The sequence below is a fragment of the Poeciliopsis prolifica genome, unplaced genomic scaffold (assembly GCF_027474105.1).
Source record: "Poeciliopsis prolifica strain line A6 unplaced genomic scaffold, Auburn_PproV2 SCAFFOLD020, whole genome shotgun sequence".
NCBI classification, from domain to species: domain Eukaryota; kingdom Metazoa; phylum Chordata; class Actinopteri; order Cyprinodontiformes; family Poeciliidae; genus Poeciliopsis; species Poeciliopsis prolifica.
In genome coordinates this window covers 7,144,877-7,163,799 of record NW_026562395.1, presented here as the reverse complement: position 1 = coordinate 7,163,799, position 18,923 = coordinate 7,144,877, and the positions used below count along the sequence as shown (strand labels likewise).

The 18,923-nt window shown below is 37.8% G+C and overlaps 5 protein-coding genes across 5 annotated transcripts; all 5 read right to left on the bottom strand.

The window, feature by feature from the left end:
• Nucleotides 1-620: 620 nt before the first annotated feature.
• Nucleotides 621-1,565, bottom strand: LOC129369289 (trace amine-associated receptor 1-like). The gene is made up of 2 exons (XM_055044703.1): nt 1,286-1,565; nt 621-1,213 (listed from the first exon to the last, which is right to left on the bottom strand). The coding sequence occupies exons 1-2, from the start codon at nt 1,563-1,565 to the stop codon at nt 621-623; spliced, it is 873 nt and encodes a 290-aa protein (XP_054900678.1).
• A 3,662-nt stretch (nt 1,566-5,227) lies between these two features.
• LOC129369204 (trace amine-associated receptor 1-like) lies at nt 5,228-6,172 on the bottom strand. The gene has a single exon (XM_055044586.1). It carries the CDS (start codon nt 6,170-6,172, stop codon nt 5,228-5,230), a length of 945 nt encoding a protein of 314 aa, XP_054900561.1.
• Nucleotides 6,173-8,234: 2,062 nt separating this feature from the next.
• Nucleotides 8,235-9,176, bottom strand: LOC129369205 (trace amine-associated receptor 1-like). The gene has a single exon (XM_055044589.1). The coding sequence runs from the start codon at nt 9,174-9,176 to the stop codon at nt 8,235-8,237; it is 942 nt and encodes a 313-aa protein (XP_054900564.1).
• Nucleotides 9,177-13,952: 4,776 nt separating this feature from the next.
• On the bottom strand, nt 13,953-14,948 carry LOC129369197 (trace amine-associated receptor 1-like). Its single transcript, XM_055044581.1, has one exon. It carries the CDS (start codon nt 14,946-14,948, stop codon nt 13,953-13,955), a length of 996 nt encoding a protein of 331 aa, XP_054900556.1.
• A 1,953-nt stretch (nt 14,949-16,901) lies between these two features.
• Nucleotides 16,902-17,891, bottom strand: LOC129369198 (trace amine-associated receptor 1-like). The gene has a single exon (XM_055044582.1). The coding sequence runs from the start codon at nt 17,889-17,891 to the stop codon at nt 16,902-16,904; it is 990 nt and encodes a 329-aa protein (XP_054900557.1).
• Nucleotides 17,892-18,923: the final 1,032 nt, after the last annotated feature.

Here is an 18,923-nt window from a genome sequence, read left to right as displayed (position 1 = left end):
TTAATTTACACAAAACTAGCAAAACAAAAATACTTCACATAATAAATAAACTCAGAATCACAGTGGGAAAAAAAAAAGACCACAGAGACAAACATAGAGGGAGGGGCTTCTAGGAGGAGTTGCAGGACGCCGGCCCTCCAGGACCAGGGTTGCCCACCCCTGCGTTAGACGGAGAGCTGGAAGCACATCTCCCCTCTCAGAAGAGGAAGTAGGAGCACATGTGAATGCTCCTCAATGGAACACATAAAGCGCTGGCAATTTAGGAGCATGTGCAATATCATTTCACTTACATTCATAATAAATCCCTAATCTCAAACCGTGGCATCCCTCCATGCCTCATCTACTTCAGATACCGTCATGTTGGATAGCATGCCTGTTTTGTGCCCACAGATTGACTGCAGGTAGACACTGAAGTGGCCATAACACCTTCATATGTTTAAGGCGGTGGGGGATTTCTCAAGTTCGTCTACAAAAACATAAATTAAAATGATGAAGCAGATAACAGAAAACACAATACAACATCTTGGTAAGTAAAGAGCTCAGGTAAGTGTCTGGATAAAACAGTGTCTGCCATTTAGGATATGATAATGACCCCAAATGGCAAACACTTAAGTCCTTTTTCACAGTAGTTTTGTATTAGAAAAATCTCCCTGAAATATTTGACCAGAAATGATCATAGTAAAAGCTCGTCTGAACCACCTGTAGAAAAAAGCATAAACCAGAGGATTTAACATAGAATTGGACCATCCTAACCATTTAAATCCTTCAATGGCTGCAACTGGTATTGTGACTATTCCCAAACTGTAAAAACCTATGGATAGAAAGAAAGGAGTCCAACATATGAGGAAGACTCCCATCACTGTAGCCAGAGTTTTGTTGGCCTTTTTCTCCATCTTACTGAGAGCTGCTTCAGACTTCATAGTGTTCTGGATTTGTCTTGCCTGTTTCTTCGCCACCATGAAAATCTTAAGATAGATTGATAAAATTATAATAGCTGGAATGTAAAATTGAAAAATGGTTTCAGGGCTGAATTGTTTTGTTGCTGTAAATAAATTACACCTCCTGCTGAGATTTTCTTGATTTATCCCACGTGCTATGATGACAACAGCGAATAGAGCTGAAAGAGTCCAGCTCACCAGGATCATGGTCAGAATTACACAAACATTCATTTTGCTTCTATATGTCAGAGGATGACACACTGCAAAATATCTGTCAATGGATACACAGCACAAATTTAAAACAGACGACGTGCAGAGTAAAATATCAAACAGGCCTCGCATTTTACAGAGTAAATAACTTGAACTGGAGCATGAGCTCAGAGACAATATGGTGCTGAAAGGTAAAACTAAAGCTCCAACCAGCAGGTCAGTCACAGCCAGAGAGAGGATGAGGTAGTTTGTTGGAGTGTGGAGCTGCTTGAAGTAAACGACAGAGATGATGACAAGAAGATTTCCACATATTATCAGAAGTGACAAAGAAACAACAAAAGCATGAAACACAGAAGACGTCACAGTCTGTCCATGCAGCTGTGCTGACTCATTACAGAAACGCTGATCTTCAACCATTTTTTCAGTCCTGTTATAAAACAAATCAATATTGAAAACAATAATGAACAAAAACAAATTTGCTTCCTTTCAAATATTTATGGAGATAACAGACAATTCAGTTGCTGTCTGTGATTCAGTGTCAGTCAGGGTGGAGAGTTGTGTCCTTTGGTTTCTTCATGACTAAAGTGAATCCATGTGTTTGATTTATTGTTCCATGTTCATGTGTTCATTGGTTAATATTATAGTCGTTGCCAGGAGTCCTTTGTATCCAAGTGACGTTCTCCCTGGTGTCACAATGAGGAACATTTCACATATTAGTGCTAATGCTATTATGACATCAATGCTTAGTATCTTAATTACACTTCTATGAATAATCTGTCTTTCCATAAAGTAAAGAAGTTTTTTTCTGTCAAACTGAATATCTATTGGAGACTTTTTACATGACGTGACACACAATAATCCAGATGTATTTTGTCTTTATTTTTGGACTTGGAGGAAAGAGAAAGTTTCACTGAAAAGTTTTTGAAAATACTGCAAACAAATACAGTGATCAAATCAAAATCTAATTTTATTTGTGTAGCACATTTCAACAGCAAGGCAATTCAAAGTGCTTTACATCACAACAAACACAAAAACACAAATCATACAACATAGAATCAGCAATTAAAACATGACATTAAGTCAAATGCCATCATTAAATTCATAATTGTTTATGTTTCAAATACAATTCTTAACAGGTGGGATTTTAGTTGGGATTTAAAGGAATTCAGTGTTCCAGCAATTTTCTGGGAGTTTGTTCCAGATTTATTATGTCTAGAAGCTGAAAGCTGCTTTCTCTCATTGGATTCTGGTTCTGGGGATGCAGAGCAGAACCAGAAGCAGAACCTGAGAGATCTGGAAGGTTGATGCAACAGTAGAAAGTCTTTAATGTATTGTGGCGCAAAACCGTTCAGTGATTTGTTAACTAACAACAGTATTTTAAAGTCTATTCTTTGAGCTACAGGGAGCCAGTGTAGAGAGTTTAAGTCTGGTGTTATGTCTCTATCTTCCTGGTTTTAGTGAGCAGCAGCTTCTGGATCAGCTGCAGCTGTTTGATTTGTTGTACAGATGTGTGAAGACAGTGTTGCAGTAATCAATGCGACTAAAGATAAACACATGGATGAGTTTTTCTAGATCTGGCTGAGACATTAGTTCTGAAATGTTCTTCAGGTGATAGAAGGCCGACTTTGTAACTGTCTTTATGTGGCTCTGAATGTTCAGGTCACTACTCTCAGGTTTCTGACCTGATCTCTTGTTTTTAGTTGTATTAGGTGAAGCTGTGCATTGTCTCTAATTTTATAACTCTTGATCTCTCTTCTTTTGGTCCAACAGTAATAACTTCAGTTTTGTTTCTGTTCAGTTGGAGAAAGTTTTGGCACATTTATTTGTTCTAAGCATTTATTCGGTGACTGGATGGTTCTGAGTCACCTGGTGATATCATAATGTAGAGCTGAGTGTCATCCGCATAGTGATGGTAGCTAATATTATTTCCTGTTTAAATTGAGCTCGTGGGAGCATGTAAATATTGAAAAAGAGGGGTCCTAAGATTGAACCTTGGGGTCCTGCACATATGACCTCTGACCTCTGATGAAAAGTTTCCAACTAAAACAAAGAAATCCCTGTTCTTTATGTAAGATTCAAACCAGTCGAGCACCGGACCGGAGAGTCCGACCCAACTCTCCAATCGATTCAGTAATATGTCATGGTCGACACTGAGGTCCAACAGAACCAGCAATCTGGTTCCCCTAAAGTCTGTATTTATATGGATATCATTGAACACTTTTGTGAGGGCAGTCTCCGTGCTGTGGCGAGATTGGAAACCAGACTGGAAGGAGTCAAAGCGGTTGGTTATTGTTAGGAAGCTGTTTAATTACTTGAACAGCTTTTCCAATAACTTTGCTAATGAATGGGAGGTCAAAAGTCGGCCTTTAATTCTGCAGCAGCGATTTGTCCAGATTGTTCTTTTTTAGCAGTGGTTTGATGACTGCTGTTTTCAAAGCCTGGGGGAAAACGCCTGATGAGAGCGATGAGTTACTATTTGGATCAGATCAGTAGCAATAAAAGGAAGGACTTTCTTAAAGAAATGTGTGGGTAGAACATCCAGACAGCAGGAATTTGAGCTTAATTGACTTTCAATTTCTTCTAGGGTTTTATAATTAAGTAATAGAAACTGGCTCATTTTTCCTATATTTGTTTATTAGGGTACAGCATTGGTATTGGAAAGTTCCTCCTTAATGCAATTTTCTAAGCAAGAGAATGAAACAAATGTAGGAAGCTGAGGATTGTGGGGAGGCGGTGGAAATGTGCTGTATTTCATATTTTAGTGAACTTAATGCAAATTTAACTCTCAACAATATCTGGACATCCAGACAAATGGCCCAGTTCAAGTCATGTGTTTAAATTCTGATGTCCTTCCAACAAGAAGATTCACACGTATACATTTAAAAAATGTGAAAGCAACAACAACATTACTGATGAAGTAAATTGAAACGTGAAATACACACAAAGCAAAAAATGTGCATGTTCAGAGCGCCATTGGTTTTACTTCATAGGCATGGCATGGAAGACTAACTATTTAGAGAGAAAAACCAGAAACAAAATATTAATCAGAACACAATTCTGCATATATTACATCAGTTTTGTATTGGAAAAATCTCCCTGAAATATTTGACCAGAAATGATCATAGTAAAAGCTCGTCTGAACCACCCGAAGAAAAAAAAAGTCCACTTGATTAAAATGTTTTTGAACTTACAACTGAACAAATGCCACATTTTATGACTGTTGAAGTGTGACTCTCACTTTCTATTTACACAGAAAAAGTCATTGAGCTCTCTGACTTAATAAAAACATTAACTTAAGACTGACAGAAGTAATTGATTATAATGCTTTAACGTACTTTACACAAGGTCCAGGTTAAGTCCAGGCCTCCAGACCTACCATCCTGCTTCTGTTAGAACATCACTGCTCCAACACAAGCAAAGCAAACAGCTGATATTTGTTATGAGCAGTCGGATGCTTATGAATATGCCTGGTAAATTTATGAATTTGACTTGGGTTTGTTGGAAAAGAGATACATCTAAACGTTCTGTGGTGATAGGCCTAGAATGCTGAACTCCATCTCCTTTACACACAAGAACAACCAAAACTAAAGTTACAGACGCTGTCCAACGGTCCTCACATTCCTCGCCTTTAGTGGGACGAGAGGAACAAAAGCAAATAGCTTATGAGAATTACTTTACGTTCATTTACTTGTTCTGTTACGTAAGAAAAACTTTCTTTTGTTGTTTTTACTTTTGTGTAATATTTTAATAGTAAGATGAACTTTCCTGTGACTATGTTTAAGTGTTTCATGTGTGAAACTCAAAGGATTATGCAGAGAAAAGCATAAAGGTGACAAATCTAACACACTAAAAAAACATAAATAGATGTTTTTTATTTTTTAAGAAAGTGGGAACATCAAAAACAAGAGCAAAGACAAACACAACACATTTGTTAGACCTTTACAACTTTGATGCTGACGTTATCAATAAATATAAATAATTTCAATTTAATCTCATTTTTTACTATCGCTACAATATGCGGCCAACGATAAACAATCTATTGACATACATCGGATCATATCAACATAGTTATTTATATATCACAACAATTTTGTATTAGAAAAATCTCCCTGAAATATTTGACCAGAAATGATCATAGTAAAAGCTCGTCTGAACCACCTGTAGAAAAAAGCATAAACCAGAGGATTTAACATAGAATTGGACCATCCTAACCATTTAAATCCTTCAATGGCTGAAACTGGTATTGTGACTATTCCCAAACTGTAAAAACCTTTGAATAGAAAGTAAGGAGTCCAACATATGAGGAAGACTCCCATCACTATAGCCAGAGTTTTGTTGGCCTTTTTCTCCATCTTACTGAGAGCTGCTTCAGACTTCATAGTGTTCTGGATTTGTCTTGCCTGCTTCTTTGCCACCATGAAAATCTTAAGATAGATTGATAAAATTATCACAGTTGGCATGTAAAATGTAAAAATTGGTCCGGGGCTTGATTCCTTTGTAGCTATAAATATCTTGCACCTCCAGGTGGGATTCACTTTACCGATCCCACGGACTGTGATGCTTATCGCCAGTAGAGCTGAAAGAGTCCAGCTCACCAGGATCATGGTCAGAATTACACAAACATTCATTTTACTTCTATATGCTAGTGGATGACACACTGAATAATATCTGTCGATGGATATACAGCACAAGTTTAAAATGGATGATGTACATAGTAATATATCAAACATATCTCTTATTTTACACAACAAATAACTTGAATTGGAGCATGAGCTCAGAGACAATATGGTGCTGAAAGGTAAAACTAAACTGCCAAGAAGCAGGTCAGTCACAGCCAGAGAGAGGATGAGGTAGTTTGTTGGAGTGTGGAGCTGCTTGAAGTAAACGACAGAGATGATGACAAGAAGATTTCCACATATTATCAGAATTGACAAAGAAACAGCGACAACATTTAAAGCATAAGACATCGCTGTCTGTCCATGTAGATCTGCTGACTCATTACAGACACGCTGATCATCAATCATATCATCGGTCCTGTTGAAATAGAATCAATAGTGACAATACAAATGCACTTGTTTTCAGATTTTAGTCCAGTGTGTGATTCATTCTAAGCTTTGCAGTAAATGTGAAGACCAGTGTTTTTAACTCTGGTCCTGTCCAAGCAGCCTCTTGTTAGATTTATTGCTTCATCTCCATGTGATTATTGGCTCAACTGGTTTGTGTCTTTGGTATCCACGGTGACGTGTTCCCTGGTGTCACTGATGAGACTCATTTACATTTTAGTGCTAACTGAGTTGTGCGTTTACTTTAGATCTTCTTTGCCCTTTTGGTCTTACAAATACATAACCACGATGCATTAACATTTCAGTCATTTAGAGTAGATAAAGGTGTAAACAGCAAAATAGCAGGATGTTTCTAAAAAAGGAATTGACTGTGCAACACAAATAATGACCTGGCCAGACGGTGCTCAAAATACTAAAACATCATTTAAAAAAAGCTTTGAGGCAGACACATTTTCCATGAGGAATTTTAATTATCGAGGTACTCGAATCATTCGAGGAACCGTTGCAGTCCTTAACAACACTTTATAAAACGATAAGCAAACGTTCGCGGCTAGCCTCTGGTGTCTGACCCGAGATTTATTGCTCCATGAGTTCCGGCGCCAGAATCAATGTCGCAAAGTCCTGCATTCCTCAAAATCAGCCAATCAGAAGCCTCAAAAACCAAGATTCAAGTGTATCTTTGTTAAATTAGTTTTTTGAACAGGATTTATGCATTTCGGACCAATGGAAATATGAGATTTCATGCGGATGCACACAATGTCTGATAGATTCACCAATGTAGCTCTGATCAATTATTGTTACTTATATTCTGAATGCTCAATGAAGACATGGTTCAAGTGCTTTTTATTGATATGTTATTATTTCAAGTGGTTTCATTGGCAGAAGGCAAGCGGTTGCAGACTGTTCTTTGAAGATGAAAGCATAGGGCTGATTATAGCATCACTGGGCTCATGGCTGGAGTCATTGCACCAAAACATTAATAATAATAATAATAATAATAATAATAATAATAATAATATTAAACAGGTTTTCACTGAGGCTTTGTAAGCGCCATATGAATGAAATAAGTAATTACTGATATGACAGGAGCAGGTGGCTTTGACGATGTGGGCTGTCAATAAATATGAATTGGAGGTTATCGGCCTGCTGGCCTTGAGTGAATGAGGAAGCGATGAGTGGGGTAGTCAGTCTTTGAAAAGTTTGGAGTCAAATAATCAAAAAAAAATTATTATTTCTTTTAAGGTGTTGGCATAGAGTATAATTCAGAAAACTGGCACAAAATTTTATTTGAAACTTCTGTATGAACATCAAGAAAAGAGTTAAGACAAGGAAAAAGAAAATGGTTATAACAATGTATTAGAATAACATAAACAGATCTGGGAGGCCTCGCTAATTTCTAACACAGAGACTTGCTATTTCTTTCATTAGCCCAATTCACAGAGTGAACCACTACGCAGTTCAATAAAAAAGACAGATGTTTTCAAGGCGGCTCTATTTCTGTTAAGTACTATGAATTTCTGCCAACAAAAATAAATGTATTTGTTAAATTAGCAAAACACACTGTTCAAACAATTAGGTATAGAAATCTTAGCCCAGTGAAGTGTTTTAAATTCTCCCTGAACATCATCGTCATACGCAACTCTTAATCTGACAATCATTGCAATGCACAGTTCAATTGAATAATAATTCAGTGATGAGGCATGAAGTGCTAAAAGTATTTGAAATCACGCAGGTAGTGTAGGTTGTCATGGACGACACTGTTCCCAACTTTCCAAAAGACAGAAACAGGAAGCTTTCAATTGGGAATAAATTATGTGATAGATGACAGTTTCATTATGTTACAGATTAAAATAAAAAATATAATACCTTCTATTTTCTTTTCGGATTTGTAATATTTCACAGTTGAAAGTAATGAAAGTCAGCAAGATGTATCTTGTAACATTACAAAATTCTACCATGTTAAACTAAAATATTGTGAACAATAAAGACATAACATGTTCAATTGGATAAGAATCAAAATATCTCACAAAGTTGCATTGGAAAAATCTCCTTGAAATATTTGACCAAAAATGATCATTTTAAAGGCCTGCCTGAACCACCTGTAAAAGAAAGCATAGACTAATGGATTTAACATAGAATTGGACCATCCTAACCATTTAAATGCTTCCATAACAACAACAGGTATAGTGAATTTTCCCATACTGCATAAACCTAAAGATAAAAAGAAAGGAGTCCAACACATGAGGAAGACTCCCAATACTACAGTCAGAGTTTTGTTGGCCTTTTTCTCCATCTTACTGAGAGCTGCTTCAGACTTCATAGTGTTCTGGATGCGCCTCGCCTGCTTCTTCGCCACAATTAAAATCTTAAGGTAGATAGTTAAAATGATAATAGCTGGAATGTAGAATTCAAAAAATGGTCCAGGACTGGTTTCCTTTGTAGCTATAAATATAGCACACCTTTGGTTGAGATTTCCTTGAGTTAACCCACGTCCAATGATGCTTATCGCCAGGAGAGCTGAAAGAGTCCAGCTCACCAGGATCATGGTCAGAGTAACACGGACATTCATTTTACTTCCATACGTCAGAGGATGACACACTGCAAAATATCTGTCAATGGATATACAGCACAAATTTAAAATAGATGACGCACACAGCAAAATATCAAACAGGCCTCGCATTTTACAGAGTAAATAACTTGAACTGGAGCATGAGCTCAGAGACAATATGGTGCTGAAAGGTAAAACTAAAGCTCCAACCAGCAGGTCAGTCACAGCCAGAGAGAGGATGAGGTAGTTTGTTGGAGTGTGGAGCTGCTTGAAGTAAACGACAGAGATGATGACAAGAAGATTTCCACATATTATCAGAAGTGACAAAGAAACAACAAAAGCATGAAACACAGAAGACGTCACAGTCTGTCCATGCAGCTGTGCTGACTCATTACAGAGACGCTGATCTTCAACCATTTTTTTCAGTCCTATTGGAAAAAAAAATCTTTGAATAAAATCTTGCCTGCTTTGATGGAGTTGTGGAGATGGCAGATGTTTAAGTGCTCTGTGCTTCACTGTTCGTTTCACACGAAGCTGCACATTGTGTTCTCCACGACTGAAAAACACACTTATACTAGATTTATTATTCCATTTTCATGTGTTCATTGGCTAAACAAGTTAGTGGGTGTAGCCAAGAGCAACAATATGCAAGTCATTTATGCCATTAGTGCTGAAGGCAGCGTAGTCATGCTTGCTTGACTTTGATGACCTTTACATATCATGTTTGTTAAACTCACACAGGGACAAATTTGCAGTTCAAACTAAGTATGCATTCATGCTGCATCGGTTCAGATTTGTTTGAGTGGTCGTTCAAATAGATTCGACTTGTATGTGAATCTCCTGTGTTGTACTGACTGTCAACCAAAAATCAGATATATGTCGCATAAGGTAAAAAAAAAAAATCTGATTTGGATTACTTCGGACTGCTGTGTCTGAAGTAACATATAAAACATTAGCCTAAATCATATAGTTTAATTAGGCTTGGTAGATTCAAGCGCTACGAAGGCCCATTACAATGCCATGATTTCTGCATGAAAATAGAAACTTGTATCTAAAAACTCACCAAGCTTTGACCAAAATTGTTAATGGAATCAAAAAGAAGCCTGGAAAAACCGCTCCACAAACAAAATCATAAGATAGATACAAAGCATCAAGAATCACATTGCAATGTGGAATGTGACAAATGAAACACAGCTGATTGGAGGTGACACAGACTTCAGAACCTGTGGCTTTAACTGAGCTGTGCTCTTTGGTTCCTATCAGTCTGCGATTTCTCATGCTGAGGTTGTCAAACCAAATTTCAGATCTTCTGACTATGAGCAACCATATATTTATATATAAAATCAACATCAATATTTCCACTAAAGAAGAGTCAAAGATAATTAGCATATTTGACAGAGGAAAAGCCTCTCAGACTCTGAGCTCAAAGCCAGAGGCCAGAGAACACCAAACTATTTTTTTTTCTAAATGATGGACAATTAATTTAATTGGACATAATTATCACAATAGAATCCATTTGTTTAAGTACTTAATGAAAACACATTGACCGTGTTTGATGTTTGTTGTGAATGAGGTATACTGGCTAACGAATGAGGTAATTAGTCGGAGTTTGTCGTGTATTTAACGTTCAGAAATTACAGCGGCTGTGATGCGTCACAGCAGAGGTAAAATAACCCAAACAGGTGATCAAATCAAAACAACTTGTACCTCTTTACTCTCTCTTTGTCATTTTGGTACACCTGTTGCCTTGGCAACCACCTGGGCCCCACAAACCGAGCAGAGGTTACGTTAAAAACATGGCATTCAGTCATTACCATATTAGGTTTTCAGGCTCGATGTTTATTTTGCAAGATTTGCATCTTTGACCTGCTCTGGCTCTTTCTGGAAGCATCTCTTTGCCTCTATGGAAGTGTTTTGCAGGGATGCTATTTTTTGACAGAGAGTATCATTCTCAGTTTGTAGATCCACGTTCAGCATTTTGTTCATCTTCACCATCTCACCTTCATCTTAACATGCAATTTTCTGTCATCTGCTTCCTAAAGGTTCAAACATCGGCTTCATGCTTCTTGACCATTTCCAGGTTTGCCTCGTTGACTTGCTCCAGATCGCTCTGGAGACGAGTCTCTGTTTCTCTGGAGGCATTTTGCAAGGATGACAGTTTTTGATGAAGATCCTCATTCTCAGCTCCTGGACCCGCCTTCAGTGTTTGGTTCATTTTCATCACCTAAACATGAGCGTCTTTGTAACAATTTAACTTCTCCTATATTGATTCTACTTGTTGTATCAGGGTTTCAACATCAGTTTGGTAATTGGTTTTTAGTTCCTGGTATGATTCTTTCATCTCCGTGTTGTCAGATGTCACTGCCATTGACTTCTTCAGTTTTGTTTTCACCCTTCACATTCTTAAGAGGCTTTTAGTTTGTGGTTGCTCAGAGTCAGCTGTTCTTTCTATATCCAGCTCTTCCTCCAATGTTGCCGCCTGTTCTGACAGATTAATAATGTCAGTTTGAAACTTAGTGAAAACTTATTAAAATAAGGCTGGACGTTCCTCCATCTTTCTCTGTGAAAGTGTCACCTTTTCTTGAGGAGATTTTAGCTGTTGGAGAGCATTATGCCACCGGTGTTTGATTCTTTTTTTGTCTCACTTCCCATTGTTTTCATTAAACTTACATTCTTGCAACTTGAGTTTTGCGTCATGCAATTCTTTTTAGAGGCCATTTGCTTTTTGGTTTTATTGATTGAATCTGACTCTGTCTACATACAAAAGAGGCTTGAGCCTGTTAATCTTCTCTTCAATATAATTACCACCCTGGGTATTTTTGCCTTGATTCCAGGCATTTTGCTTGGCCTTAACTACAAAGATGAGCTTTGTGACCTCCAAGTTGATTCTGTATCCAAGGACATATTTCCAAGAAAATGGACACGAAAAGTTTTGAGCAGCTAAAGGACCAAACCTTCCACTGAGACTGGCCTAAGACGCACTGATGGAAGGTCTTCTTCCATCCAGCACCACTGACCCGGCTGAGAGCCTTGTGTCAATAAAAACAGGTTCTCTAGATTTTCACTGCCCCAGAAAATGGCTTTGATTCGAGTAGAAAATGATTCATTTCTTTTCATTTTGTAGGAAAATAAAGGGAGATATTTTTTTTTACTTAAATCTGTTGAGTTCAATTTGAATATCTCAAATGAAAGTTTTTGATTTCTATTAAAAATATGTCTTTATGATGCAGTAGAGTTGCTTTAACTCACTGTGACAAACGTAACGGTTTGTTTTCTAATGCAAAGACATAATGCAACCCAACACCTGCAGTCATTAAAGGTGTAAATGACCACAGAGGCTTCAGTCCCTGAGCTGCTGGTGCTGCAGAACTTTTCTTCTCCCCAAGGTCTGCATTATGTAACCAAGCCAACTGTCTCAATGCAATTATGTCCTATTTACAAAGTTTCCAATAAAGTTAGAAAATAAACAAGGAATACTTGGGTAAGACAGACGGTGTTCTTTTTTGTGGTTACCTCAGCCACAATGTTTCAGAGAGGCAGACGACTTTGTTGGTGTTAAGGTTTCCTGTTTTCTATATCCAATTAGTTATCCATTTTTTTTCACTACTGTGAAAAGTCTTAAGAATTTTGCTTACAATATGCGGACTGACTTCAATTTCGGTCCAGCATTTCAATCAACCTTAACCAGGATTATTCTCTGCTAAGACAATTGGCTATTTTAGCCATCTGAGGCCAAAGCAAAGCATGAAATGCAACATTAAAAATTTCTTTTACACATACCTCTAAAGTAATCAAAATTTTTCCACACTTAGTTGACAAATGTGAAAATATAGAACACAATAGAGCTTTCAGAAACATTCCATTGAATAGTTCCACTTTGGCTGCAGTGATAATCCCTGTCTAATCTGTGTCAGGCTGTAAAAGAACCAGGTTCTGGTCTGCACCTCAGAGTCAACGGTTCATGATCAGGTCACGGCTCCTTGCTACAGGAAACACAGTGAGACGGAGAGGAAATGCGTCAAAGATTTTAGTTGTACAAGTCACTTTTATTTGCATCGCACATTTTAGAACAAGGCAGTTCAAACTGCCATAGCTAAAAAAAAATACATACAGTCACAAGTTGACTGGGTGACTGATGACAAAATCCCATCATTAGCATCATCAGTACACATCAAATATGTTGATCAGTGTTCCAATTACTATGATTCAAGATCAACTTGAACCATAATAATGATGCCTTTATTTAAGGCCCTCAGTGGTTCAACTTTTTTTTTGTTTTCTGGAAGTTTGTTCCAGCTTCGTGGTGCATAGAAGCTGAATGCTGTTCTCGTGTTCTCCATCAGCAGGTCTTTATTGCATACTGGTGCCAAGTCATTCAGTGATTTATAAACTAACAACAGTATTTTTAGACTCGAGTTTTGGGTTCATCAGAGATGGAAAAGATGCTAATGAACCCTGATGAACCCTGGTGGAGCTTTGTATCATGGTGTGGGACCATGTAAAGTGAGCAGAACAATAAAAACACTAATCCCATTACAGGAGACAAAGTATTGGTGGGGAATATAAATACCTTAGTGTTCATCGAAATATGACGCAAAAATATTCTTCATAAAATCTGACAATTTATAAACAACCCTGAGCATCGTCCTCGTCAGTGTTATCAGTCAGAGGGTTCTTCAGATTTACTGTGATACAGACTGCTACAGGAGTTCCTTCCTGCTCACAGTCATCAGTATCTGCAATGACTCTTTAAAGAATGCTGGATGATATGAACTGCAACATCTATTTATTTCTGTGTTCAATAAAGTGTTTTTGATTTCAAATTTTAGCATTTGTCCAAATGATAAAAAATCTAGTTGAATCAGACCATTTAATGTGTGCGACTTTGACCGGATATGTACCAAACCTGTGTTTGACAAATGTATAAAACCAAAAAAAAAAAAGAATAACTAAAAATAAATAGTGATGTGCAAAAGGAAAATTGGTCAGCAAATGAAAGAAGAACTTTATTGACGTTAAAGATTTTTGCATTAATTATTGAGAAGGTTTAAATAGTTCTTGACATGCTGTTTCTTTATGCAAATAAAAATAGACTACGTACTTTTTCAAAACTATACTCCTGTTACATGGTTTTATCATGAATCATCATTTATAAGAAAATCCCAATACATAAAGTACAGCGGTATATGAATATCAAAATAATCTGGAGTTGGCTGAATCGCTGCGGAATATCTTTCCTGAGACGACCATCCTGAAAGCTGACCGGAACCAGCTGTAAAAGAAGGCATAAATCAAAGGATTCAGCATTGAATTTGACAGCGTGAGCCAGTTCAGTGTTTCTATCACAGGAAGTGGTGGTGGGTTGTAGTATAACGGCTGGAAGACGACGCAGATAAAGTAGGGAGTGAGACACAAAAGAAACACTCCCATCACAATTGCCAGGGTTTTGGTGGCCTTCCTCTCCGTTCTGCTCGCCGTTGCTCCAGACTTCACGCTCTGGCCGTTTGTGCTCTGGATGCTGTTCAGTTGTCTCTGAGCAACCAGAAAAATCTTAAAGTAAATGCAGAGCATTATGACTGCCGGAAGGTAAAAGGAGAAAACGGGTCCCAGAGTGTTGGCCACTATGATATCAACGGAGCATGTGTCCTCACATGCGCCTTGGCTGAATCCCGCAACAATGATGCCGATTCCTATTAGAACAGAGACGCCCCAGCTGAACAGGATCATCGCCCCGGTTACCCGAGCGTTTATTTTCGTCCTGTACGTCAGGGGCTCGCACACCGCATGGTATCTGTCTATGGAGATGCAGCACAGGTTGAGAATAGAGGACGTGCACATTGTGACGTCAAAGCTGTCGCGTATTTTGCAGAGCAAACTCTCGTAGTGCATGCATGAAGTCACGGTGATCGCCATGCTGAAGGGGAACACCAAGACCCCGACAAGCAGGTCGGCGACAGCAAGAGAGAGAATGAGGAAGTTGGTAGGAGAGTGAAGCTGTCTGAAGTAAATGATGGAAAATATTACAAGAAAGTTTCCACAGACGGTGATTACAGACAGTAATCCAAAGAAAATGTACAAAGATACACATATGACAGAGGGGTTATTTGGAAACATGTAAGTGTCATTAGCTGAAATGTAGCAGGGATGCATGGGGTCATTGCTGCTGCTGACCATAAGGTCTGCATCCATGCTGAAGAATTCACTGGTAACAACCTGACGATGAGAAAAGCATTCAGGATTCAGTTGAGCGTGTTGCAGGTTTGCTATACGGACTGTTTTCACTCACCCTCACCTTGCGATGTGTCTACAGCTCAGCTGTGTGCACATGGATTATAGGATCCATTTTTCATTACCATATTGACCACATGATTTGATTAGCCAATTAGATGTAAGCTCCTTTATTATGTTTGCATAATATATGCATTTTAGTGTGGAAACAGGTTCCCTTACAGGGAAATAATCCAAAGAAAACTTTCAAAAATAGTCATCTTCATACAACCAGCAAGATTCATGAATGCCATTTCAAGAAATATATTTACGTTTTTGTGAACACTCCTCACAGCAACTCTATTCCTGACTGGCATTTCAGAACTCCAGTGATTTTTGATGTTGAAACACCAACAGCGTGTATGAATGTTGCATAATGTTGTTTGTAGATCTCACTGAAACTCGGATGATGTTCGGAGTTATTCCATTTGTGATCTAATTTTTAAAATTAACTTTAAAGCATCAAGTGGTTTTTGCCTCAATTGTGCAGATTAAAAGTGAAACTAACTCACAGCATTTTACTTGCATGAGTCTGTCTGAGGCTGCCGATCAATCAAAACTAAGATAAAACTGGTTTGCCTATATATAGACCACAGTTGGTACATTTCTGGTCGAAACAGGAACAACAGTTTGTAGCACCAGTTTAGTGATTGGAAACATAAATAAAGTAAAAGTATATGTATTTGTTTCTTATTACATAAAATACCCAGAGTTAAATCATTCCTGTGTTTAGTTTCAAAGTTGAGGTCATTTCAACACATAATGTGGAAAAGATTTGTCATGAAACATTCATGCTGATTCAATAAAACATTGTGGAGACTGATTTTAATGCCAGGTTAATCAAAACAATAAAAACAAAAAAGCTGTCGTATCTAATTATTCCATAGGAGGCTACATTTCCTCTGTGGGAGTTGCCTCAACAAACAGCATTCCTTGAACATTTACAGAAACGCAAGCGCTCCTCATCTCATACTATCAGACTAGCTTTCTTTTCAAAGCTACGCACAGATATCAGAAACAGCTGGAGCTGACAGATCAGATGATAAGCATCAGACAGCAGTCAAAGTTGAGGCCAAATCTGACTGGGTCAGATGTTTAGATGAGGACTAATTCAACGTTTATCTAGAGCAGGACAGGCAAACCTGCGTCTCTCCAGCACCTGGTGGCTCTTTGACGGCTCCTTCGTGGCTGTTTTCATTTATTTATTTATTTTAAATTGCTGCTTAAAAATAATGATTCTGTAGCGACACAAAAAATTCCCACATTCCTTGAAGGTATCGTTGACAAAAGCAATGTGACGTGCATGTAGCGCTTAAAGGTAGAATTCTATTAAGATAGTGCTGCTATTGACCAGATAACAATAACAGTCATTTTATTTATGATGCTCTTATTGAAGATTCAAAGGGCTCATTCACTAACCGATGATGTCAAGCTACTGGATGCAATCTGAGAGAATAATTTCTTCAAATAGTGGATTTTTGGGCATCTTGTATATAAGAAGATACATATGGAACATATAAAACCTGTGCTGGAAATTATGAATTTTAATTACAGTTTTCTGGGTTGACAATTGGAAGTAGATCAACAAAACTAATTTATACAATAATTTACTGGAGTGTATGAGTCATTTAAAACTCATTTATGCTTTTATTGTAAGCTATGGCAGTTAGGTTGAGCTTTATATATTTCTCTTTACTAGTCTTTGAAATAGGCTTTAATCTGATTCATATATTTTCATACATTTTGGTCTTTTTTGTTGTCGGCATCTTGTGTAAATGTATCGTAAATAAACACTATACTGTAGAAACATTAACGTTTATTCACTTTATGAACATCAATTCCCAGGGAAAGTTATATGTCCATTAAAGCATAAGGTTAGAAGAGCTTTGTGTTTGCACAGTTTCCTTGAAAAATCTTTCCAGAAATCATCATTCTGACAGCTGAGCGAAACCAGCTGTAAAAGAAAGCGTAAATAAAAGGATTCAACATAGAATTCGACAAAGTTAGCCAGTTTAGAGTTTCAAGAAGAGAAATTGGTGTTACATCGAATGTTAAAGGCTGAAAGACGATGCACAGAAAGTAGGGGCTCCAGCACAAGATAAAAACCCCCATCACAACAGCCAGGGTTTTTGTTGCCTTTCTTTCCGTCTTGCTAACAGCTGCAGTTGACTTTTTGCTTCGACAGCCAGTGCTGTGGATGTTGTTCAACTGACTCTGCGCAACAAGGAAAATCTTTAGATAAATACCAAGCATTATAATGACTGGGATATAGAAAGAAAAAATACATGCCAAAGTGGTCGATATCAAAGCATCAATTACACAATCCCCTTCACATTTTCCCTGATTGAATCCTGCAATGATGATACCGATTCCAATTAAGGCCGCCGTGCCCCAGCATCCCAGAATCATTATTGCAATGATACGATCAGTCATTGTACTTTGGTAAGTCAGCGGCTTACACACGGCGTGATACCTGTCAATGGAAATGCAACATAGGTTCAAAATCGAAGCTGTGCTCAGCGTTACGTCAAAGCTGCCTCGCACTTTGCAAAACAAATCTTCGTCATACCAGCATGAGGTGACAGTTACCGCCATGCTGAAGGGGAAAACTAAAACGCCGACAAGCAGGTCGGCCACAGCGAGGGAGAGGACAAGGTAGTTGTTGGGAGTGCGGAGCTGTTTGAAGTAAATGATTGACGTTATCACAAGGAGATTTCCACACACTGTTAGGAGAGACAGTAAGCCGAGGAAAACATACAGCGCCACACAAATAAAAGAAGGATTGCTTATAAATTTGTAAGATGAGTCGTATGATTCATAACAGGGATGAATGGTAGATCCACTAGCATTCACCACGGCTTCCATAGTGGAGGATATCTGAAATATCACAATCAATATAAATACATTTTACTATTAAAAACCACAACATCAACACCAGAATGGATCGTACACATCAAAACATCAGAATAAAACTCATGTAGTTTACCAAGCATGTCAGAATGCACTCACTCTCTTCCCTCTCTGTGTATTACCTTGCCAACATGCCTGACAAATAAATAGGGGAGTCCGTCTAATTATCATAATGAATGCAAACGTTCAGTCACCAAGTCAGATGGGACACACTTCAACTTGTCCATGGTGATGTGAATATATTAGTTTAGCTCTGTATATGTGATGGACAGATTTGGTTTAGTGTTGGTAACCACTGAGCATTTTAATGGGGTACATTACTGTAACCTATTCAGAACAAATGAAAACTGAGGCCTTGTCAACATGTAACCTTGTCTTTTTAAAATGATGTAGTGTTACAACACATTGGAAAATGGATAGATGTGGAGATACCTATGTCACCAAGACTATGCTTACTGGGGGATCAAACAGTGATACCTAACATGTCAAAACAACAAAACACCGTGGTGCAGGTGGGGACGGTTACAGCTGCCAGAATAATCCTCAGACTATGGAAATCATTAACTGTCCCGAATATCAAAAGTTGGTTGGGATCAATGTTGGAAATAGTATCATATGAACAAATGCTGGCTAAGTTAAATGATGACTTAGAAAATTTTAAGAAGTCTTGGAACAATTTTCTTTCCTGCAATATTGGGACAAGCAAACCTCTTTGAGGAATTACTGTTTTGACAACAGTGTTTATTATAATCTTTTGTTTAGTATGGTTGATTATGTTAACACCCAGGATGTTTGTATATGCCAATTTTTTGTGAAAAATTTTATTGATTTGATATATGTAGACCTGGATGCTTTTTTTTTTTCTCTGTTTTTTGTTTTCTGTAAGGGGATACGGGGAGGTTGGGGGAGGGTAATGTACATATGTTCAAAAAATGTTCAAAAAAATAAAAACTTTAATAATAATAAAAAAAATAAAATGATGTAGTG

Excerpts from the sequence above, each read along its gene's own strand:
- LOC129369289 (XM_055044703.1), bottom strand. The coding sequence starts at position 1,565 with ATGGTTGAAGATCAGCGTTTCTGTAATGAGTCAGCACAGCTGCATGGA. Across the intron at positions 1,214-1,285 it reads CAGTTCAAGTTATTTACTCT|ACAGATATTTTGCAGTGTGT; the intron begins GTAAAATGCGAG and ends GTGTATCCATTG.
- LOC129369204 (XM_055044586.1), bottom strand. The coding sequence starts at position 6,172 with ATGATTGATGATCAGCGTGTCTGTAATGAGTCAGCAGATCTACATGGA.
- LOC129369205 (XM_055044589.1), bottom strand. The coding sequence starts at position 9,176 with ATGGTTGAAGATCAGCGTCTCTGTAATGAGTCAGCACAGCTGCATGGA.
- LOC129369197 (XM_055044581.1), bottom strand. The coding sequence starts at position 14,948 with ATGGATGCAGACCTTATGGTCAGCAGCAGCAATGACCCCATGCATCCC.
- LOC129369198 (XM_055044582.1), bottom strand. The coding sequence starts at position 17,891 with ATGGAAGCCGTGGTGAATGCTAGTGGATCTACCATTCATCCCTGTTAT.